The 24,919-nt window shown below is 45.9% G+C and overlaps 1 protein-coding gene across 1 annotated transcript in view; it reads left to right on the forward strand.

Annotated features, from left to right (window-relative positions):
• DNAH11 (dynein axonemal heavy chain 11) overlaps positions 1–24,919 on the forward strand; it is a gene marked incomplete in the record, with an annotated part of 360,436 nt that overhangs the window by 131,331 nt on the left and 204,186 nt on the right. The window contains 5 exon segments of the mRNA XM_070059638.1: positions 12,302–12,433; positions 15,594–15,754; positions 18,879–19,035; positions 19,486–19,631; positions 23,396–23,512. Of these exon segments, the coding sequence (XP_069915739.1) occupies positions 12,302–12,433; positions 15,594–15,754; positions 18,879–19,035; positions 19,486–19,631; positions 23,396–23,512 (713 nt within the window).

Below are 24,919 nucleotides of genomic sequence, written 5' to 3' on the forward strand. Positions count from 1 at the left end.
CTGTGGCTACTTTTAAACTTGCATGGCATTGTGAAAGACCTGGTACAGAAGTGGTCCACATGATGGCCCACTAACCCTGAAACACCTACTACGCTATCTGGGTGTTTACAGGAAACATTTGCCTGACTTTGATCTAATCTTTCCAGTTTATTGATGTCACTGGGTTGCATTCTTTTGATATCACCCTTAAAAGATCCAGCCTGATGTCCAACTTTGATTCCTGATGATGGTGATTTGTGTTTTGTTCCTAATCAAGCTTTCAAGGGTTTATGATTTTTATTTCTGTGTTCAGAGAACTAACCTTTGACTGTGTTGGTCTTCTGTGTTTTATGCCTTGCTGATTTCTGTTCTTGTTTTGATCATTTCCTTTCTTCTGCTTCCTTTGAATTTAATTTGTCCCTGTGTTTTGAGTTTCCTTGGGTGGGAGCTAAGATTACCGACTTCACACCTTTTTCCCATTGAAGCATTTGAAGGCACTTTTATAACTTGATGAAAAATAACTAGAAGAAACCCACAGAGAAAATCAGACTTAATGGTGAAACACTAGAATCATTTCCATGAATATCCAGAAGAAAGCAGTCAGGCTCACTTTCTGTGACATTCATCACTCAACATTGTGCCTGCGGGTTTAGCAATGCGGTTAGAGGAGAGGTAGGAAGTGAACACTTGCAAGGAAGGCAACAAGTTGGGATTCCGCTATGCACCCCCTGATCATTTCAAAGAGGATGGGACTTGGCCTCTTTGGCAGTTTCTTTTGCTCTGCCTGGTGGAGACACATGCCAGTGTTTCTGATGTTGCAGCATAGGAGATCCTGTTGCTCTTGTTGTCAGAAGGAGTAACTGTCACATCCAGCCAGAAAGGGGTTGAGGGTGCTGGTGGTTGATCCCCAAGGAGCCGCAGCCATTCTGTTGTGGGGTTCACTTGGATTTGCTGAGCAGGGGATTCCAACATCTAGATATGGATGTTGCTCCAGGGTGGCAACTTCTGGTTTCTTTACTGCCATGGCCCCGGGTGGGAAATCTTCCATGGCTGATGCTGTAAAACTGCAATGCTGGCTTATTTAAAACCTGGAGTAATTAGGGACATAGCGGCTGCAGTTCACACGTACGGTCCCTTTATACTGTCCTGCCGTAGGAGGTGGGTCAGGACATCGAGACTGAGCCACCATCATGTCAGAAGTCACCACTTGTCTCTGACCCTGAAGCTGTCACTTTTCAGGTGCCTGCTTCATGTTGTGCCCACTGTCATTGCCCCAAGCAAGCGACCCTCTTTGGGGACCCTGTGGGCCCTTAAATGTGTGTGTCATACAAATCTTGGTGGATGTCAAGTAGTGGTCTTGGGAAGCAATTTTATGTCCAGAGAATTCCTAGGTGGGGTATTTTGAATCTCTCTCCACTCACCACAATCATTGGAGGACAGCTCTGGCGTGGTCAAGGTACCCTGGTAATGTTATCCACGTGGGAAGGTTTTGTATTCCTAAAATATATAATAAAGTCTTAGAGTTTTACACTAAACTAGCTGCATCATTTCTAATTGTGTGGTCTTGACAGAATTGCCTTATACTGTCTTCTAGAACATTGGAATAATGATTGTAACTTGCACAGAGGGTTGCTGTGCTGGTTAAATCTGAATATAATTGTACCGTATGTAAGCATGCACACAACGCCTATCAGAGAGTAAGTGCTCAGTACATGTCAACTGTTGTTACCTGATGGTATCATCAGAGACAATTGTCTGCCGTCCCTCTCTCTACATCATGATCTGGTTAGGATGGAAGGGTGGCTCCCGACTCCTCCTGGAATCCAGCCTCTTCTGCTCTAGCCTCTCTAGCCCTGAATTCCCTTTCTACTGTGTCTTCAGTTTCCTAGTCTAGCTCATTCCCATCCACAGTTAAACATGCCCTAGACTTTCGTTACTTGAAAATAAAGAACAAAAATTGCTCCTTGAGCTCCTTGAGGCCTCTTCTCCTTCTATTGCCTGCCCTGTCTCTGTAGCCTCTGTCATAATCAGGCCTGTTGTCCTCATATCATCTGCACTTGCTTATTCACTTCTCTCACCTCCCACTCTCTCTGTGACCCATGTCTGCCACTTGATTGAGTCTTTCTGTTTCCTTTGTGTTAGAAGACACATCTCCATTCTTTAAAAGGTTTCCTGCCTCATCTTTGTTTTTATTTACTTTCTAATTTTCCACCAAGAAAACACGGGCTGCTCTTCCTCTTCTTGGTTCATCTTCCTCTTCCTGCTCCTTAAATGTTTCTCTTGCTTAGGGCTGTGTCCTGGGCCCTTATTCTTTTCACCGTACCACACATCCATGGCTAATCTCATCTACTTTTTATGGCTGCTTGATTTTCTTTTACTTATTTGAGGAGTGGGGATGTGGGAGATATTGTGAAATCTCCCATCTGCTGGTCCACTCCCCAAATGTCCACAACAGCTGGGGTTAGGCTGGGCTGAAGCCGGGAGTCTGGAACTCAATGTGAGCCTCCCACATAAGTGGCAGGAACAAGAACCACTTGAGCCATCTGCTACGCACCACGATATGCATTAGCAGGAAGCTGGAAGTTCAAGTGAAGCTGAGACTCAAACCGAGGCACTTGAATATGGAGTGCAGGCACAGCAAGTGATATCCTAACCGCTATGCCAACACCCAGCCCAGTCACTTAATTGTGTTTGAGACATGGTAGTGACTTTGATCCCTGGCTCAGATTGCTCTCCTAGCACATATTTGGCTATTTCATTGAAATCTTCACAGGCACCATCAACCTAGAACACCCACAGTACACTCACCCTTCTTCTCCGGCTGGCTCTCCCGTGTTCCCAGCTTGAGAAGAACATTGTTCACCAGCCGCTTACTTCAGAAGCCCTCGTCAGTCTTCTCTTCTCACCACGTAGCCAATCAACTGCCACATTTCCTCCATGTCCCGAGTATTTATATTCTCAGTGTTGAATCTCTTGGTTAGCATCTTAGTCCTCTCCACTCCTATTTCCCTGGATGACTCTAGCCCCCTTGTCTGTGGCCCTTTTTCTTCCTATCTGGTTTCCATTCCATCCATTAAATTTTTTTTTAATTTTCAGATGTTATGTACATGTAATTTACATTTCTGTGACTATTTAAAGTATAAAACTGTATTTCTTTGATGTATGCATTCACTCATGAAATCATCTCCCCAATCAAAAAATAGACAAATCCATCACACTCCAAAAGTACTCTCCCTTAGCAGCTTCTCTCTCCTATTCCTTGTCTGTATCCGCATTACTAATCTGTTGTTACTACAAATTAGTTTGTATTTTCTACAGCTTTAGATGCAAGGAATCTTTACTGAGTACATCTTGCTGCTTTCAGCACAATTAGCTTAAAGATTCATCCACGATATAGCACGTAATTGATGAGTAGTATCCATTGTATGGCTGTACCACAATTATTTGTATCCGTTCACCTGCTAAACATTTGGATTGTGTTCAGTTTGGGGCTCTGTGAATGTTGATGAACAGTTCTTTGTAAGGACATGTTCTGTGACCAGAGAAATCTTAAACACAAATCCAGTGATTGCCCCCGCCTTCCAGAAGCCTTCGGTGACATCGGATGTCTTAAATGAGCTAACCACGCTATGCATGCCTGAGCCCTTCCTTTCTCTCCAGCATCTGTGTGTACCTGTTCTGCTTCCGTTTCCTCCACCCACCTACCATTCTTTGCTTCTTCCAGTTCCCTCGAAGGACCACCTGCTCCCTTCTGGTCCTTCAAGCAGGCTGCTTCCTTTGGCTTAAATTCTCCCCAACTGTGTGGCCAACCTCTAAATTCTCCATCAGCTAAATCCTGTTCATTCCTTAGTCTCAGCATAAATACGCTTCCCTCATAAAGACCTTTGCAAGCCCTGGATTAGGCAAAACCTTGTATCTGTGTAAGAGTACTGTTGGAGTAATTTGAATTGTCCTATCAAAATAGTTCTAATGTTTTTTCTGCATTCCTCTTTGGTCTGTAGGCTCTGGAAATAGTCATCGCATTTGTGGTCTTCCATGAATAAGTGAATGAGAGAAAAAAGTGTTGTTCTGTGCACGGTTGCTGTTGTTTCTTTGTTCATTTCTTCATACGGTGAATGTTTCCTGTGCACACTGTGTGCCTACATCTCTGCTAGGTATGGGAAGAGACCACAGAATAAGACAGTTAGGCCTTTGCCCCTTTAGAGCACATCATGAACGTGGAGGAGACAAATATAGTAAACAAAGAAATAAGCAAAAGATAGGACAATCGTGATAAAGAGCACAGCATAGAAACAGAGGGAATCATTGGGTAGGGAGTGTGTTAACATGTTTCCAGTGCTGTAAATAAACAGTTGAGGCCAGGGAGTTTTTCAACAAAAGGGGTCTGTTTTGCTCATAGAACTCCAGGTCTGGGAGCATGGCTCTGGGGTCTGCCCAGCTCTGCAGAGATTCTGCCTAGCTCCCCATCACCTCAAGTTAGACAGCATCATGAGGGAGTCTGTAAGGCAAAGAGTAATCGCAGGGTGGGCCAGGAAGCCAGAGGCACGGAGGGGTCAGTCTTGCTATTTTTAAACATTTATTATTTAAGTGGCTGACAGACAAAATAGAAGGAACAAGCTCCCATGCACTCACTGACTCCCTTCATGCCTACAATATCTGGGGCTGGGTTGGGTTCAGAGGAAGGAGCCAGGAACACTATCTAGGTCTCCCACAGAAGTGGCAGGGACCCCTGTTGAGCCATCAGCTTTGCCTCCCAGGGTCTGCATTGGCAGGAAGCTGGAGTCAGGAGTCACACCCAAGTATTCTAAGTGGATGTCTGAGCTATAAGGCTAAACATCTAGTCTATGTTTGGTGCAACAGTCTCTTGAGAAAGACCTTAAACCTTGAGCCCAGCCCCTTCAGCGGTAGTGGTCTCATGACCTCCCAGTAGGTCCCACCTCCTTGCCGTAGGGCTACATTGGGGACCAGGCTTCTATCACATGACCCTAGAAGGCCACCCTCAAACCATATTACCCTTAGCAAGGGCTATTCATGCACAGGCAGGCCAGAGGAGTCAGTTTGCAGGCTAAGTGTGAGCTACGACTTGGATGGCAAGAGGAAGCCAACTGAACAGAGATCACAGGGGAAATGACACCAGACGGATGAAGCAGTTGTCAGAGCCTTGAAGGAGCCATGATGGGGGCACAGAGGAGAGAGAGCTCCTGTGGTCAGGTGGGAGTGAGCCAGGAAAAGAGTGCTATGAGCCTGTGAAGGCTTTCGGCTCTGGAGGTAAGAGTTTGGGTTTTACTTATCTACTTCTTGTCTTGGTAAGAAGTTAGGCTTCTTTCTAGTTCAAGGTACCTGCTGTGCTCTTGCTCCAGATAAAGCCAAGGTGTACCAGAGGGAGCCAACTTGGGGCGAGCATCCTGGAGTCAGTAGGAAATCTGGCCAGGCTGCTATGATCAGTGGCAAGAATAATCACTGATGACATGACAGGGCATGCATTGTGGAAGCTGCCAAGACTGTGTGTGTGTCGCAGGCCCCAAACATATCTGCATTTATAGCATGACCGTATAGAAATAATTAACTGATGCCATTGCCCTACTCATGGGCATTTTATAATGGTTTATTTTTATGGGCATGGATTTTATCCCCTACACCACAGCAGCATCATCAAGGGAGGGTTGAATCTGGAGAGACAGTGTAGGAGCCCCAAGGAGTGAGGCTGCGCAGAAAACGCTGGCAAGCTCTGTATCATCTCACATTTGACTGAACGTCTGTGAAAGATGAATCGATCACGTAGAATCACAGGCTGGGGGGTGGGGCGGGGGGCTCCAGCAAAGACGATGCATGTGAAAGCACCTGAAACTACCAGTGTTCTTACAAGGCCTCACGGCGTATGAGCATTGAGTCAGTGAACTCTTTTTAACCAAATGGTGGTGGCAGTGTAAAACTTGAGACTGCAGTGGCTGCGTGCCTTGACCCAGTTGAGAAACTATCCATAGCCAGAACAACTCCTTTGCAACCACCGTGTGTGTTTGGTTTAGGAAGGTCACATGCATAGACTGTTACTGTACATTCCTCCATGGGTTTGACAAGCACTCATTCAGCACCTGCTGTCTGACAGCTTCTCCATGGCCCTGGGGATGAAGTGCCAAATAAGGCAGACACTGACACTGGCCTTGCTTCCGCGGAACTGAGAATCTAGAGGGTAATCAGCCTGAACACCTGGCACAGGAGAGAATGATCAATCTGCTTTTTGCCGAAGTATAACTACAGTAGTCTTTTTTTTTTTTTTTTTTTTTTTTTTTTGGACAGGCAGAGTTAGACAGTGAGAGAGAAAGAGAAAGATCTTACTTCCGTTGGTGTGCTGCGTGGATCTGAAGCCAGGAGCTAGGTGCTTCTCCTGGTCTCCCATGGGGTGCAGGGCCCAAGCACTTGGGCCATCCTCCACTGCACTCCCTGGCCACAGCAGAGAGCTGGACTGGAAGAGGAGCAACCCGGACAGAATCCAGCGCCCTGACCAGGACTAGAACCCAGGGTGCCGGCGCCGCAGGCGGAAGATTAGCCTAGTTAGCCGTGGCGCCGGCTGACAGTAGTCCTTTGTTATATGCAGTTTCACTTTGTACCGTTTGTTACCCACAGTCCACTAAGCTCTGAAATTCTTCAGTGGAAAATTCCAGAAATAAATAATTCATCAGCTATAAGTTGCATGTCGTGTTGAACGACGTGATGAGATCTTGCAGCATCCCTCTCTGTCCTGCCTGGGATACGAGTCATTTATCCAGTGTATCCAAGCTGTATGTCCTACCTCCTGATAGTCACTTAGCAGCTGTCTTGGTTGTCAGACTGACTGTTGGTGTATTGCAGTTCTGTGATCAGTAACCAGGGCTTGGGAACACCCAGACTGCTGGGTGAGGCCCACGAAATTATTTGCTCTGTCCCTTGCCAAGGCAACTATAGAAGCAACTCGAAAGTGAGTAAATCTGAGAGTGGCCAGTTTTAAAGTTGATAATTTTGTTTGTCCTGCAAATGATATAACTATCCAAATGGCCCTTGGCAGACAGAAAGGTTGCCCAACCTGAAACCCTTTCACATCCCAGTGTTGCATCACAGTGCCTACACTGGTCACTGTTGTCACGTAGGATTTGTGTCATCTCATACCATCACAAGAGGAAGGATGGCGGTGTGGTACAGTGAGATACTTTCAGAGAGACCAAGTTCACTTAACTTGATTAAAGTACATTGTTGTTATTGACTGTGGTCAGTCTCTCATTGTGCCTAATGTGTAAACTTTATCATAGGTATGAGGATGTAGGGAAAACATAGTACTACATGCTGTAGGATTCAGTACTATCCGTCCCTTTAGGTATGCTCAGAGGATCCTGGAATGTATCCCCTAAAGAAAAGAGGGTGTGGGGAGCAACTCGGACTAGACTAAGTTACTGGAATTAAGACTTATTCTATGCATCTGCTCTCCCACAATATGGCGCTGGGAGAGGAGTAAACAACTTTTACACAGCTGCCTCCAGTTCGACCAGTAACCTGCAGGAGCTGATCCTGCTCCTGATTGGAGGAGAGCAGTGTACTCGGCGTGTGGGTAGCAGAGTTGGGATTGGTGGAAGAGGACTATAAAGGAGGAGAGAGACAACATGCACCAGGAACATCTAAAGGGAACATCCGGATAACATCTGAGCAGCCCCCGAGAGAGCTGGCCGGAGGTGTGCCACTCCCCCGTGGAAGTGGGGAATGTGGCAGGGGGAGCCGCCTTTCCACGGAGGTGGAAGGATCGGCAACCAACCCGGGAAGAACCAGCAGCAAACCCGGGAAGGGCCGAGCAGACAAAAGAACAGCGCAGGGTCTAGTGTCGTTCCTCCGCGAAGAGGGGGAGCGACAGAGGGAAACCACTGTACCTTTTTTCAGTATAATATATTTAAAGTAGGTTAATGCTCATCCATGCCAATACTTACCTTTCGAACTTTTTTTTTTTTTTTTTTTTTTTTTGACAGAGTGGACAGTGAGAGAGAGAGACAGAGAGAAAGGTCTTCTTTTGCCGTTGGTTCACCCTTCAATGGCCACTGCGGCCAGCGCGCTGCGGCCTGCGCACCGCGCTGATCCAATGGCAGGAGCCAGGTACTTATCCTGGTCTCCCGTGGGGTGCAGGGCCCAAGCACTTGGGCCATCCTCCACTGCACTCCCTGGCCACAGCAGAGAGCTGGCCTGGAAGAGGGGCAACCGGGACAGAATCCGGCGCCCCAACCGGGACTAGAACCCTGTGTGCCGGCGCCGCTAGGTGGAGGGTTAGCCTAGTGAGCCGCGGCACCGGCCACCCTTTGAACTTGAACAGCTGATCTGAAAGGAGATGATACCTCATTGTGGTTTTCATTTACATTTTCCCAGTTAGTGGTGTTGAACCTCTCCATGTACAAGTTGATCATTTCTATATCTTCTTTGGAAAAATGTCTACTCAGGTTTTTGCCCATTTTTAAAACAGGTTATTTATTTGTTATGGAGCTTTATGATTTCCTCATATATTTTGAATATTAACCCCTGATTAGATGGTTAGTTTGTAAATATTTGTTCCCATTCTGTAGACTTCCTTTCTGTTGATGGTTTCCTTTTTTTTTTTTTCCTTTCCAATATCTACCTTTTCAGTTTGATATTGGTCCCATCTGTGTGTTTTGTTCTCAGTGCCTGTGCTTTTAGTGTCAAATCCAAAAAATCATTGCCAAGGCCAATATCAAGGAGTTTTTTCATATGCCCCCTTCTAAGAGTTTTGTTTCAGGACTTCCACCTGTTGTGAGTATGGCTAAGGGTCCGATGTCATTTTTTGTATATGGATATCTGGTTCTCCCAACATCATTGATTGAAGATATTCTTTCCCTATTGTGTATTTTTAGTACCTATTGAAAATCAGTTGAAAAATATATTTCTGGACTCTATTCTACTGATCTGTATGTCTGTTTTTATACCAGTACCGTGCTGTTTTGATTTCTGTAGCTTTGTAATATAATTTGAAGGATGGGTGATGTGCCCAGCTTTGTTCTGCTTGCTCACAATTGCTGTAGCTATTTTTAGTCTTCTATGGTTCCATACAAGTTTTAAGACTCTTTTTTCTATGTCTGTGAAAAATGCAGGATTTTGATACAGGTTGCATTGAATCTATGGATTATCTTGGGTAGACAGTACATACCAACAAAATGAGTTCTTAGAATCCATTGTAGTATACCCATTAAGGGAAGCAGTGTGGAAGTTACTAGAAATAAAAATAAAAATAGGGCTGACATTGTGGAATAGCAGGTTAAGCCACTGGCTGTGAGGCTGGCATCCCATATGGGCACCAGTATGAATCCTGGCTGCTCCACTTCCAGTCCAGCTCCCTGCTAATGCACCTGGGAAAGCAGCTGAAGATGGCCCAAGTGCTTGGGCCCCTGCACCCAGTAGGAGACCAAATGAAGCTCCTGGCTTAGGACCCTGGCCATGTCCTGGCCACTGCAACATTTGGGGAATGAACTGATGGTTAGGAGGCTGATATTTCTCTCTGTGTCACTCCTTCTAACTGTAACTCTGCCTTTGAAATTAATTAATTAAAAATAGAATCATCATATGAGTCAGCTGTCCCACATCTGGGCACACATCTGAAGGAAGTGAATTAACTATATCCATGAAATGAGTGCATCCCGTGTCCATTGCAGCAGTATTCACACTAGCCAAGATATGGTAACAGCCTAAGTGCTCCTGGATAGATGGATAAAGAAAATGAGAAATACACACGCCCGTACTCACACTCCACGGAATGCTCTCTAGCTGTTGGAAGAAGGGAATTCTGTCATCAGCGACAGCAGGGCTGAGCTTGCACTGTGTTACGCTAAGTGATATAAGCCAGACAAAGACCCTGCATGGTCTCACTTATATGTGGAATCTAAAACTAGAAGAAGTCCAACTCAAGATAATGAGGATAGAATGGTGGGGGCTGGGAAGTGAGGGGAGAAGGGGAGGTTTTGGTCAAAAGGCCCTGACTTGGAGTTATAAAGTAACTTACTGTACAATAACGACAACTTAAAATCTGTGAAGAGAGCAGATCTCAAGTGTTCGTACTCCCCTCTTCTCTACCCCACAAATTAGCTGTGTGAGGTGATGGATGTGACAATGAGCTTGATTGTGGTAATCACAGCACAGTTTAAACATGTATCAACATATCACATTGTGCACTTGAAATGTGTCCAGTGAGTGTTTGGCAGTCCTAGCTCCGTAAAGCTGGGTGGGAAGAGGAGGAAGGTAGATGAAATGATTGTAAAGCTGTTGCCTCTCTGGAATGTCTTACACAGTTCTTTCTCAGCTCCCTTCGTGGTAGATCTTAAGTCTTGCATAGCCACAGTTCCTAAGGTTAGGGAGCTGGAGATCCTATGTAGGGCAGGACAGGGAATCTTTGAGATGCAGCTGAGGGCCATTGCTGAAGTTGGTCTGAGTGCCCCTCCCTGGATTGGTCTGTGTGATGAGTATGGCAGGGACACATTGTCTCCGTCTGCAAAGTTAGGGATCCTCAGTTGTCGCGGGGGGAACTTCTCTTCCATTCTACAGAAAAAAGACCAGCAGTTTGAAAAATACCCATCTAAGAGAGCAACAGACCTTAGCAAGAAGAGTGGTGTGAATAGGAATGACGTGGGAGACCCTTCCACTGTGCATTTAAATCTTCTTGTTTTAAATCTCCTTGTTTTGATTTGAGAGGCAGAGAGATACACAGAGACAGAAAGAGGGCTTGCTCTGGTCTGCTCATTCACTGCCCAAATAGCTGCAACAGCTGGGGCTGGGCTGGAGCTGCAGCAGGAGCCGGGAATTCAAGGCAGGTCTCCCTCATGGATGGCAGGAACCTAACTACTTGAGGGATCACCTGCTGTCTCCCAGAGCATGCATTAGTGGGAAGCTGGAATTAGGGGCAGAGCCAGGACTCGAACCCAGACACTCTGATATGGGATGTGGGCATTCCAAGTGGTGTCTTAACCACTCTACCAAATACCTGTCTGAGCTCCATGTTTTAAATATATTCTCAGTAATCATCAGAAAATTTTATCAGAAAATTAAAAAACACTACATTTTAGTTGTAGTCCTTTCTAAAGTAAAAAATACTTATTTAACTCTTACTATACATTTTTATAAAATGTCTACTCTGACAATTTAAAATTCTATTTTTTTAGATTTATTTATTATTTGATCTCTGTCCTTAAAGTGTTGTCCAATGTGAATTAATGCTATAACTAGTACTGAAACAGTATTTTACACTTTATGTTCTGTGTGGGTGCAAACTTATGAAATCTTTACTTAATACATACTAAATTGATCTTCTGTATATAAAGATAATTGAAAATGAATCTTGATGTGAATGGAATGGGAGAGGGAGTGGGAGATGGGAGGGGTGCGGGTGGGAGGGAAGTTATGGGGGGGGGAGCCATTGTAATCCATAAACTGTACTTTGGAAATTGATAGAGTTAGAGGGAGAAACAGAGAAGGATCTTCCATCCACTGAGTCACTCCTCAAGTAGCTGCAATAGCCATGGCTGGGCCATACCAGAGGCAGGAGATTCACTTGTGTCTCCCAGATGGGTTGTGGGGGCACAAACACTTGGGCCATTGTCCGCTGCTTTTTCCAGGCTAGGAAACTGGATTGGAAGTGCAGCAGCTGGGACACAACCCAGTGTCCATAATGGGATGATGGCGTTGCAAGCGATCGCTTTACCCATTATGCCACAGTAACAGCTCCTAAATTCCTATTCTAAGTTGGAAACTCTGTCACCATTAGGTTGGAGAGTCAGTTCAAGGCCACCAGGAACCTCTGCTTCTGCCCCTGGCCTTGTCACTTCTCACAGGGTCACAATCTTTTGAGTCTTAGCTCCTTCATCTGTGTAGCCCTGTGAGGGAGGCTGGGAGGACCTGCTGGGATAGCACATTTGAAAATGTTTTGCAGGAGCTGGTGCTGTGGCACAGCAGGCTAAAGCCCCAGCCTGCAGTACCAGGATCCCCTATGGGCACCAGTTCGAGTTCCGGATGCTCCACTTGTGATCCAGCTCCCTGCTAATGTGCCTGAGGAAGCAGCAGAGGATGGCCCAGTGCTTGGGCGCCTGCACCCACATGGGAGACCTGGAGGAAGCTCCTGGCTTCAGATCAACTCACCTCTGGCAGTTACGATCGTTTGGGGAGTGAACCAGCAAATGGAAGACCTCTCTGTCTGTACCTCTCTCTGTAACTCTGCCTTTCAAATAAATGAAACTTAAAAGGCAATGTTTTGCAGGCAAAAGCAGTCTTCTGTGTTGGTAACCTTTCCCTCCTCTACACAAATTCCTCCTAGATTGCCCAGCTGAATTCTCTGATTACACTGTTGCTGGGAGAACTTCCTCCTGGAGACCGACAGAAGATCATGACCCTGTGCACCATAGACGTCCACGCCAGGGATGTGGTGGCCAAACTCATTTCCCAGAAGGCAAGTTGTGGGTAGAAATCCCACTTATTAGCTTTTGTTTTCTGAATCTGGTATTTATTTTCAGAATACTTCCAGGAGAGTCATTGCTTTCTAACCGTTTGTGCGTTAGTCTTCAGAAGTTGTACTTATTTTGGGTATGTTGGATTTGGACTAGCCCAAGGTATTGGGGGTACCCCAAAAAGTTTGCAGAAAATGGAGTTAAAAAGTAAATTCACTTCAGTGCAAACAGTTTTGACATCTTGGTGTAGTTTTTTAGATACTCATTTCTATAAACTTTTTGAAGATGAGAATGAGCCCAAATGATACCCCCCCCAAGGGTTTTGCCAAGATAGGAGCCTCAAAACTTCCACAAATTAACCCAGATGGAAGAACTGTGAGATGTGACCTGCTTAGCCCTGTGTCTGCTGGCTTCTCTTGAAACCACTATGAATCACACCTGGTGACCGACACAGCCAATGGCAACAAGACTGTAAATGTCACTCACTGTCTCCTTGTGCCTTTGATCAGTTGCCCCCCAAAGAGAGAATTACTGGGTGCTCTTTTAGGTTATTTGGTCATGCCTTTGCCTTTGTCTTTCCTGGCTAACTAAGTCACTTCCTTGTAAGGAGTTATTTTCTAATCCTTTCTGTGTATCAATAACTTTCTCTCCCTGTCTCTGGAAAAAGAAAATGTGTCTCTTAGATGCTGGCAGTGACTCATGTGAAAAGGCAATTTTCTCTCTCCTTTTGCAAACCACATTCTTCCTTACACGTGTCAGCAAGCAGCACTGATGCATCGCGCCTGTCACTCTCTGGGTGTGATGGCATTTCAGCCAGTCAGTTGCACACCTTGCATGTGTATGTTGTGAAATGTCTTTATTGTTTTTCTACTTCTCAATGTATTAAAATCAAAGTGAACATTTTTAAAGATCTTATTTATTTGAGAGGTAGAGTTACAGACATTGAGAAGGAGAGACAGAGAAAGGTCTTCCATCCACTGGTTCACTCCCCAAGTGGCCACAGTGGCCAGAGCAGAGCTGATCTGAAGCCAGGAGCCTGGAGCTTCTTCCACGTCTCCCATGTGGGTTCAGCAGCCCAGGCACTTGGGTCCTCTTCTACTGTTTTCCCAGGCCAGAGCAGAGAGCTGCATCGGAAGCGGAGCAGCTGCAACTCAAACCGGCATCCATATGGGATCCCGGTGCTGCAGGGTGAGGCTTAACCTACTCCACTACAGTGCCAGCCCCTCAAAGTGAATTTTAATTCTCTCAATGAAGTACAAGGAAACGCTTCTTTCTGACGTGTGAACATCAGCATTCCTCAGTCAACCTTCCAGACGATTAGTGAACAATGTTCTTTGTTCAAGTTTTTCTTTTTTTTTTTTTAATTCATGCATTATTTGAAAGGCAGAGATAGAGAAAAAGACAGGCAGAGAGAAAGATCTTCCATCTGTTGGTTCACTCCTCAAATGGCCGCAAAGGCCAGGCCAAAGCCAGGAGCCAGGAGCTTCTTCTGGGTCTCTCACATGGGTTCATGGTCCCAAGCACCTGGGCCATCCTCTGCTGCCTTTGCAGGTGCACTAGCAGGGAGCTGGAGCAGAAGTGGAGCAGCCAGAACTCGAACTGGTGCCCATAAGGGATGCAGCATGGGCAGAGGCTTAACCTTATACACCACAGCGCTGGCCCCATGAACAATGTTTTTTAATTGAAAATCCAAAGTGAATTCTTGGAAAATCCCACTTACTCTGTTCTTCTTTTGATAATGAAGTATCAAGAGCTGCTTTCTGCACAACTTGCCATTCATATATATATACACACACACAAACATATATGTGTATATATATATATATTTTTTTATTTTGTCTTGTCACTCTGATGACTTGATGGTAGGATAAGTTAGGATTTAAAAATATCTTTTATGGTGCCGGTGCTGTGGCATAGTGGGTAAGGCCACTGCCTGCAGTGCTGGCATCCCATATGGGCACCGGTTCAAGTCCCAGCTGCTCCACTTTTGATCCAGCTCTCTGCTATGGCCTGGGAAAGCAGTAGAAGATGGCCCACGTCCTTGGGCCCCTGCACCTGCATGGGAGACTCAGGGGAAGCTCCTGGATCCTGGCTTCTGACTGGCTCTGCTCCAGCTGTTGTGGCCAGCTGGGAGTGAACCAGTGGATGGAAGACCTCTCTCTGTCTCTGCCTCTCCTCTCTCTGTGTGGCTGCAACTTTCAAATAAATAAATAAATCTTTAAAAAATACCCCCTATCTTGTACTAAAATACACAGTCTAATTCTCACCATCTGAAATACATGGACATGATTCCCAAGAAACCCCAGAGATGTGCCTTAAAGGAGATGGACAAGTTCTTATCAAGCTGGAAGAGGGCTGGGTGGGTTGGGAAAGAATAGTAATGAAAAAATACTGTTCTTTGAAGTAATGGAAAGCAAAGTGAAAAGGTCTGTTTTTGAGGCAAACTGACTTTAGAATGAATATGGTTGTAAGTGTTAGGTTCTTAGGGCCAGCACCATGGCATGGTGGGTTAAGCCATTTCTTTTGACGCCAGCATCTTATATGAACGCTGGTTTGAATCCCAGGTGCTCCCCTTCCAATCCAGCTCCCTGCTAATGTTCCTGAAAAAGCAGAGGAAGATGGCCCAAGTATTGGGGTCCCTGCCACCCATGTGAGATACCCAGATGATGCTCCTAGCCTTTGCAGCCATTTGGGGAGTGAACCAGCAGGTGGAAGATTCTCCCTCTGTTGCGCTCTCTCTCTCTCTCTCACCTTGCCTTTCAAATAAATCTTTTATACTTCTGACATGCAGAAATGATGGATTAAGCATTAGTTTAATGCAGAAAATGTGATTTTTCTATTGGATTTTAGTGATATGCATACAGAATTATGAAATTACCCAATCCTCTGGGTGAAATATAAAAGGGAACATATTGGCATTGTTTTCCGCAGAAGCCAGTATAAAAGGAAGTCTTTTGCTGTAGATCCATTTGTGATGAAGCGTTCACCTGTCTCTGCAGTTATGAATTGCAGTGGCATACAAGGGATTTCCTGTTTATGAGAACGTTAGCGGTAACACGTGAATCCAGGCCCACAGAGCTGAAGGGATAGACTGACTAGATTACGTTTGTGGCCAGGAAACCACCGGCGTCCTCTGTGTAATGATCCTGCCCCTGACTGTAGGTTGTCAGCCCCCATGCTTTCGCGTGGCTGTCTCAGCTCCGTCATCAGTGGGACGACACCCGCAGACACTGCTTTGTCGACATCTGCGATGCCCGGTTCCAGTACTTCTATGAATACTTAGGAAACGGCCCTCGGCTGGTGATCACTCCTCTAACCGACAGGTAACAACCACAAGTCTAGTCAGGTGGCTGCGAAGTCAGTCCAGAGCTCTGCTCGCACGGGTGGAAGTGTGGGAGAACAAGGAAGTACTTCTGGAGTACTGTGTGCCAAGTACTAGATATACATATATACTATGTACATGTAATATATTAAGAAACGTATATATGTATCTTTCCTGTTCTTTCTCTCTCTCTCCACACACACACAAACACACACATCCCTCCCTCTTCCCTCTTTCTCAAATGTGTTTGTAAAATTTTTAATTCTTATTTTAAAAAGACATTTAAAATATATGTGTGTATGTATTTCCCTCTTTCTCTCCACCCTTCAAATAAATGAATCTTTTTTTTAAAAAAATAATGTGTATATTAGCACTGATTATTAACTTTCTAATTTAAAGCATGCTTTTGGTTTCTTCAGCAGTTAAAAGGAAGACGAAGGATCATTTTGGTAGCATGAGCAGTGTCGGATGAGATGCTTTCGTTGTGTATATTTCATTTCCATTTCGTTGGGTTGCTGAGCAACTGCTTACATTAGCACAGTGATTCCTTTCACGTTGTTCATTGGGTCTCATTGGACACTCAACGTGTCCTTGTTGGGCGTCAGGTGGGGCAGTTGTATCTCCTTCTTGCATATGTGGGCAGCGTCAGAGAACTGGGTGAGCCAGCCCTTCTATGCCTGATAGACTGGCGCTGGCAACAGGTGAACAGTGGAGAACACAGGCTGAGCTGCTGTTACAGTGATGCGTCGAAATACAGTGTGTAACCCAGAAGCAAGTGGGCTGGCAGTGTAGGCGGGCAGGCTGCTGACACACCCCACGGGGCTTCCACACTTGTTACAGCCAGCAGAAAAGGGGCAAAAGAAAGTCCAGGCCAGATGTCTCCGAGGAGATGTGCTGGGAATGGCACCCGTCATTCCTGTGCATATCACATTGGTGGGCACTTGGTCACCTGGCCACTCCTAACTGGCAGGCAGGTGGGAAATGCATTCTGTGGGCATAAGGAGCCCCACGGGCCGGCGCCGTGGCTCACTAGGCTAATCCTTCACCTGCGGCGCTGGCACACCGGGTTCTAGTCCCAGTCGGGGTGCCGGATTCTGTCCCGGTTGCCCCTCTTCCAGGCCAGCTTTCTGCTGTGGCCTGGGAAGGCAGTGGAGGATGGCCCAAGTACCTGGGCCCTGCACCCCATGGGAGACCAGGAGAAGCACCTAGCTCCTGGCTTTGGATCAGTGCGCAGCACACCAGCTGCAGCAGCCATTGGAGGGTGAACCAACGGAAAAAGGAAGACCTTCCTCTCTGTCTCTCTCTCTCACTGTCCACTCTGCCTGTCAAAAATAAAAATAAAAAGGAGCCCCACACACAGCCAAATTCCGAGGCACCAGAAAAGATGACAGGGATCTCGTCGCTTCTTCAGGACATTCTCTGCGATCTTCACTCCATTTCACTGCAGGTGTGCTGAGGAGGGCAGTGGATTAAAACACAGGAACACTGCCCGATTCCCTAAGCGATTGCTTCTACTTGCATAGTGCTCTGAACTTCTCAAGGCAGACCTGGGCTTCTTCCACGGAGCCCTACTGTGAGCCTCATTCTATGGGAGGGAAAACTGAGGCATGTTGATACCCAAAGACTGACTTGAGGAGTGAGCAGTGGGCCTGGCAGCTAAGACATCCTCATTGGACTACTTGGCTCTGCTGCTGACTCCAGCTTCTGTCACTACAGATCCTGGGAGGCTCAAGTCCCCACCACCCACGTGGGAAACCTAGATTGAGGTCCCGGCTGCTGGCTCAGGTCAGACTGAGTGCCCCCTGTTGTAGGCGTCCAGGGTGTGGACCAGCGGATGGAAGGGCTTGGCTTACTCTCTCACTCATTCTCTTCCTCCGTCCCTCCCTCTCTTTCTCAAATACGTTTGGAGCATTTTTAATTCCTATTTTAAAAAAGACTTATTCAAAGTTAGTCTCTGATGATGAGCAAAGTAGATGTTAGTCCTTGGTTTCCCTGACCGCTGTATGTGTCTTTCCACTTGACCTGCTGTGTATACCAAGACAAAAATAATTTTTTTTTTTTGGACAGGCAGAGTGGACAGTGAGAGAGAGAGACAGAGAGAAAGGTCTTCCTTTGCCGTTGGTTCACCCTCCAATGGCCGCCGCGGCCGGCGCACTGCGGCCGGCGCACCGCGCTGATCCGATGGCAGGAGCCAGGAGCCAGGTGCTTTTCCTGGTCTCCCATGGGGTGCAGGGCCCAAGCACCTGGGCCATCCTCCACTGCACTCCCTGGCCACAGCAGAGAGCTGGCCTGGAAGAGGGGCAACCGGGACAGAATCCGGCGCCCCGACCGGGACTAGAACCCGGTGTGCCGGCGCCGCTAGGCGGAGGATTAGCCTAGTGAGCCGCGGCGCCGGCGACAAAAATAATTTGTAAACCTGAAGAAGCCTCAGAGAACACCAGCTATTTAAGACCTTTGCCATTTGTTAGTCTTTGCTTCTTTTACAAGTCGCATTCTGTCTTTGTATGATTTTTCCCCAGTCTAACAACCTCTGAGAATTTCCTGCAAAAAATCAGTATTACAGTAATCAAATCTGTATAGCAACACATTTAAGGTAGATTCCTAAAATTTCAATAAATTATCTTTGTATATTTACTTTATACATTGAAATATATATTTATATACTATATATTTATGTTATGTATCTCATCTCTATGTATTCTTTAAATAGCACCTTAATGCAGTCAGTTCTTAAATTCATCCATCATTAACTATTGTCTATTTTTCTTTTGCAAACAATAGTTTGAGACATTATCTACCACATTTGCAGCATTTTTACCTAAAAATATCAGAAATTCAGTAGCATTGCAAATCAAGTGTTATTTGTATTCAGATACAGGGTTCTTCAGAAACAAGACCAACAAAGCAATCCATCCTCCCAAAATATTTTTCATTGACCAACCTTAAAAAGGAATTTGATGTAGAATATTCGGACTTGCTGCCGGGAACACATCAGGAGTACTCCAGTGTTTTGTCCACTGCCACATTCAAGACCTGGGTTTCCTAAAACGCGTTTTAGAAACTTGCGCCAAATGTCTTAGAGGAATCTCACATCAGACTGTCGTTACGTTTTCTGTTGCTTCCAGGTGTTATATTACTTTAACTCAGTCGCTTCATCTAACCATGAGCGGGGCTCCCGCCGGCCCAGCTGGCACAGGGAAGACGGAAACCACCAAAGATCTCGGACGCGCCCTGGGCATGATGGTGTACGTGTTCAACTGTTCAGAGCAAATGGACTACAAGGTACGTTAGCTGTTAAATGACATGGAAGAGGCAGTCTGCTACCGGAATCATTCCGATTCAGAAGGAATGGAAACAGCTGCCTGTAACTGTCTTCTGGAGGTGGGCATGTGGTGCAGTGGTGAAGTTGCCCCTTGGGATGCCTGCATCTCAGCTCAGCTCCCGATTCCAGCTTCCTGTTAATGCACACGTGCGAGGCAGCAGTGTCGGTTCAATTCCTTGGGTCCCTGCTGCCCATGCGGGAGAATCCAGGTTGCATTCCCAGCTCCTGGTTTCACTCTGGCATGGCCAGAGTTTCACTCCTGGTTTCACTCTTACATGGGTTTGGGGAGTGAACCAGAGGATGGAGGTTCCGTCTGTCTCTCTTTCAAATAAAATGAAACTAATTCAGTAAAAAATAATATCAAAAAATCCTCTTCTGTTTGGTTCTGACTGCCTCGCTCCACCCCCTAGTCCATAGGCAACATCTATAAGGGACTGGTGCAGACAGGAGCCTGGGGCTGTTTTGATGAGTTCAACCGCATCGCTGTGGAAGTTCTGTCCGTGGTGGCTGTACAGGTGAAAATGATTCACGATGCCATCAGACACAGGAAGGAGAGGTAAGTGCCTTGTGGCTTTTTCCTCTTGTTACAATCAGAGTAATGTGGACTAATACAGGTAAGCCCACTCCACCATCTGTTGCTCCCTCTCCCTGTCTCATAACATAGATAAGAGTCGAGATGACTTGCATTAATGGTTCTGAGTATTTTCCCATTTTTCATGTGTGGGTTTCAAGTGTTGAATACCATCAAAGTACATTAATTTAATCTCTTAAAAAAAAAAAAAAAACTTTGTGGTGAACACAAGGATGAGTTCTCAGCCCTCTCCTCCCTTGACTTCTGGAAGCATCGAATGGAGTCGGTCACTTCCTGTTGAGTGGCCCAGCATCTTTGTGTGATTTGCAGGATTCCACTGTCCCCTCCATTTATGGCACCGTATGGCTGCTCTGTCGATGGCTTCTTCCCATCTATAAAATGGGGAAGACCGGTACCTACAGATTGATTACCGTGATGATGAGTGCCCCGGCACTGGGAAGCACCATGTCGGTGTTTGCTATTATTTCTTATTGTTGGCGGATGTCACAGTGCTCAGTGTGGGGACTTCTTTTCTCTCTCTGTATTTTCTCCCTTGGCGATTTTATGCAGTGCTACGGCTTTCAGACAGTGTCCTGATGCTGCTGACGAGCAGGTGCCCGGATCTCCTCTCTCTCCGTCTCTAGATTTGTAGGAGCAACTGCTTATTTAGACATCTCAAGACTGTCCTCAATGTCTCACGGGCCTCTGCTGTTTAGCAGACTTTACAATCAAAATCCCAGTCTTCCCACCAACGCCTACCTTGTTCATTGTTCCATTGCAGATACCTTCACGTTCTTCCAAGAACTCAGGCCAAACCTTTCAAGATGTGTCTGGGATTTAACCACTTTACAACATGATGCCACTCTCCCCAAAGGCAAAATAGAGCATACACTTAGGGTTTGATGAATGCATTTAAGAAATGAATATTATAGGACACAGCCCAATTCCCTAATTCTGATTCTCTTTGTACTGTTTTTTTGGCATATGGTACAACCTCATGTATCTGGCTTACCTCTGACCCCCATTTTTTAGGATGTTTTACTCAGTTAACTATCTTGTCCATGGGGACATTTTCAGTTTCCCATTTAGGGAAGGATTATTTAGCCCCTTGAAGCTGTGAGCCTGTTGTAGAAGTTTCTGGTTTTCGGTAGGTGGATCTTGGTGGTGCCACCTCCCATGGAGCCTCTTAGTCCCTGCACCACATGGCCTAGGGCCCCGGTGTCGTGTGCCTCACCTGCCCCTACACTTGTGCCATGATAGACAAGTGTGGTTCCTTCTTCTTTGACCCTCAATTGTATTTTATTTTGTTTTTAATTAAAATCTCATTACCTTAGGAAACCCATTTGTCACTTGAGGCCATCCTTTATTATGGAGACTTATGGATCTGATCCGTGCAATGATTTCTGAAAATTTCCAACTGTACTTCTTGGCAGCCTCCTCTGCCTCGCCTGCTTGTGAGGTGTCTCTCTTCCTCCTTGGTCTGGCCCCTGTGTACACAGCAGGAGCCTCCATGATTTCCTGGGTTTGTTCCATTCCTAGTCCACAGGAGGAGCAAAGACATGGGACCATGTCTCAACCACACCCTTCCCAGGGTCTTGCTGGCTGCAACCCTGAGGTCCGTCCATTCCACCTGTGGCTCTGCCCACTGTGTACAATGGGGCAGTCAGGTCTCCTGTGGCAGTAGCCACCTGTCGTCCTGTGAGCAGCCCTGCCGGGCCTGTCCACTTCACCGCCCAGGCTGGCATTCTTGTCTACCTTGGCTGTTCAAGATCCACCTGCTCTGAATTACCCGAATCTAAGGTGCGCCGAGTCCTAAGTCTCAAGGTTTCTTTCTCCCTCTCTTTATTCTCCCTCCTCTGTGATACAGGCCTAGCTCCTACCTCCCTCAGCCCTTTCCTTTTCCAGCAAGAGATCAGCTTTATGCATGGGTACTTAAGAAAAATTCAATGAAATGGAATCCAAAGATAAGTGTGTATAGGTGCAAAAACTTGTGAAATGCATGCGTACTTTTTTCTCTTTCTCTCTTTCTCTCTTTCTCTCTTTCTCTCTTTCTCTCTTTCTCTCTTTCTCTCTTTCTCTCTTTCTCTCTTTCTCTCTTTCTCTCTCTCTCTCTCTCTCTCTCTCTTTCTCTCTTTCTTTCTCTCTTTCTCTCTTTCTCTCTTTCTTTCTTTCTTTGAAAGAGTTACACAGAGTTACACAGGGAGAGGAGAGGCAGAGAGAGGGAGGGAGGGAGGGAGGAAGGGAGATCTTCCATCTGATGGTTAACTCCCCAACTGGCTGCAATGGCCAGAACTGCACCAATCTGAAGGCAGGAGCCAGGAGCTTCTTCCAGGTCTCCCATGCAGGTGCAGGGTTCCGAGGACTTGGGCCGTCTTCTACTGCTTTCCCAGGCCACAGCAGAGAGCTGGATCAGAAGTGGAGCAGCCAGGACTCGAATCTGTGCCCATATGGGATGCCGGCACTTCAGGCCAGGGCATTAACCCACTGTTTGCACAGCGCCGGCCCTATACTTTTTTCTTAACACACATTTTCCATGAACTTTTGAAGACCCCTCATAGTATGTTTCATTGACTCCGATTTGAAAGTTTCCTCCTGCTTACTTCTCAGTTTGGCTCTTGGCCCCTTCACCATCACATTTCCCTGGTCATCAATAGCCTAACCGGGTCCATCACCAAACATCTTTCACTGCTTCTTCTTTTTTTTTTTTTTTTTTTTTTTTTTTGACAGGCAGAGTGGACAGTGAGAGAGAGACAGAGAGAAAGGTCTTCCTTTTCCGTTGGTTCACCCTCCAATGGCCGCTGCGGCCAGCACACCACGCTGATCTGAAGGCAGGAGCCAGGTGCTTCTCCTGGTCTCCCATGCAGGTGCAGGGCCCAAGCACTTGGGCCATCCTCCACTGCACTCCCTGGCCACAGCAGAGAGCTGGCCTGGAAGAGGGGCAACCGGGACAGAATCCGGTGCCCCGACCGGAACTAGAACCCGGTGTGCCGGCACCACAAGGCGGAGGATTAGCCTAGTGAGCCGCGGCGCCGGCCTCACTGCTTCTTCAATACCTTCAAGTAGTCACAGCAGCCCCGCTCACTGCTAACAGCTGCTGAGTCCCCGCCACGTTCTAAGCATTGTGTATATTTATCTTAGCTGTCTTTATTCAGAGTCTCTTTGAAATCCACACATAATCCAATAAAGAGCTTTTCTCACCTTTTTGGGGATGAGGGAATTAGATCTTACAGAGGAGAATGAAAGTGCCCTAGTGACTAGTGCATCTGAACTCTGAACAGAGTGGCTGCCGTAACCACCGTGCAAATCTGCCTCATTGGAACACTGGGTAGATAGAGGAAGGGAGGAATGAAGGAAGGCGGAACAACCAGGCAGACGGACAGGGAATTCCTTTCCTTCTGGGCGTGGACGTTATCTGTGCCGTTTCCCATTCAAGGAATGACAGCCCCACATCACCTGTCATTCCAGCTTCAAGTAGGCAGGTCCTCGTTTGTATGCTTTCTACGACGGCTGTGCTAAAATGAAAACAGACTACTTCCTGTAACTCCTCGAGGGAGAGGAAGGGCATTTTTAATAAAGATGCTTCAAAACATATCCAGAATACGTATGCTTATGCATTTTAAAGAAAATTACAGAGATCCGGCCGCTTCCCAATACTAATTTGCATTTTGTCATGGTTTACATTTGTCAGTGTGCATTCAGACCCAATCAGCACATTTAACTTCCTCATCAATGTTCTGTCCTTATGGTAGATTTGTGTTTCTTGGGGAAGCGATCCCGCTGAAGCCATCAGTTGGAATATTTATTACTATGAACCCCGGATACGCTGGTCGAACGGAATTACCGGAAAATCTCAAAGCCCTTTTCAGGTAAGTGCTGGGCTTGGTGGACGAGCGCCTGGCACGCTCGTGCCACCTAACGTTGGTTTGCTCTCTGTGGTGCTTTTGCTTTTACTCGAGATTTCCTATGGAAAACCTGCATTAGAGAGATTTTTTACTGTGCTCAGTGAGCCCTTTTTAATTATAAAACCAGGGCACAATATCAGTATTTAAAAGTTACATTTCAATGTTTAGTATTCACTCTGTTGTGATGGTATTTATAGGTAAGCATGGTTTTTGCAGATTATGAACTATTCAGGAGATACAGAAGAGAAAAAGGCAAAACCTAAGAGTGTCACCATCCCGACTGATTGTTGAATTTTCCAGTCTCTTTTATCATTTACATTTCATAAAGTTAATATCACATAGGCATGATTTTTATTTAGTTCTTGGCATTTACATATTTTGACAAATATATTTTAATCACCTTATCAAAAATTCTTTGGAAATCTTTTTTCATATTTCTCCAAAATATTCCTTTTCAGAGTTGATCAGTAATTTGATTATGGGTGTTCCTTACTTTCTGACATGTAGGGTTTGTTTTGGTTTTGGTTTGGTTTCAGTTTTACCTGACCATAAACCACAGACTGTAAATATCTACTCACATAAAAAAGTACACTTCTTTTAGGTTATTATCTCAGAATAGCTTCCTAAATGTACAGTTACTAGGTAAATGATATGTATTGGTGATCTGCATCTCCAGTCTGCAGTTACCAATGGGTATATTTTCAGCAGTCTGTAAGAGAACCCCATCGAGTACAGGGTATGATTCACTTCTATTTTACTTTAAGTCAACTTCACACAGTACAATCTAATGGACCTGTTAAGTTGCCGTTGGTGAAAACAGTCCCCCAGTCCAGACACCGTGCCTTCGCAGCACCCTCAGACGTCCTCACGCCACTTTCAAGTTAATCCTCGTACTGCCAGTGTGCCGCGGCCATGCGGTTACAGCGATCGTCTCTCTCGAGTTTGTGTAAAGGAAACTGACAGTGTGTGCTCGTTTGTGTCAGCTGCTGCTTTTGAACCTTATGGTTTTAAGATTCATCCAAGTTGCTGAGCGTCTCAGGAGCTGGTTCTTTTTATCACCGGTTGGCCTTCTGTGGTGTAGACATGGGGCAGTTTCTTCATGCATTCATTGCCTGATGGACGTTTGGGTTGTTTGATGCTGCATACAGCTGTTGTGAATGTTCATATGTAACCTTCGCAGGAACATACGTGCTTTCATTTCTTTGGGGTAAACATCTGAGAATGAAATTGCTGGCTCACGTGGAAGATATGTTTTCTTCTAAGAATCTGCCCACCTGGTTTTTTTTTTTTTTTTAAGATTTATTTTATTTATTTGACAGACAGAGTTACAGAGAGAGATAGACATGTGGAGAGAGAGAGAGATCTTCCATC

The sequence above is a fragment of the Oryctolagus cuniculus genome, chromosome 16 (assembly GCF_964237555.1).
Source record: "Oryctolagus cuniculus chromosome 16, mOryCun1.1, whole genome shotgun sequence".
Taxonomy (NCBI): domain Eukaryota; kingdom Metazoa; phylum Chordata; class Mammalia; order Lagomorpha; family Leporidae; genus Oryctolagus; species Oryctolagus cuniculus.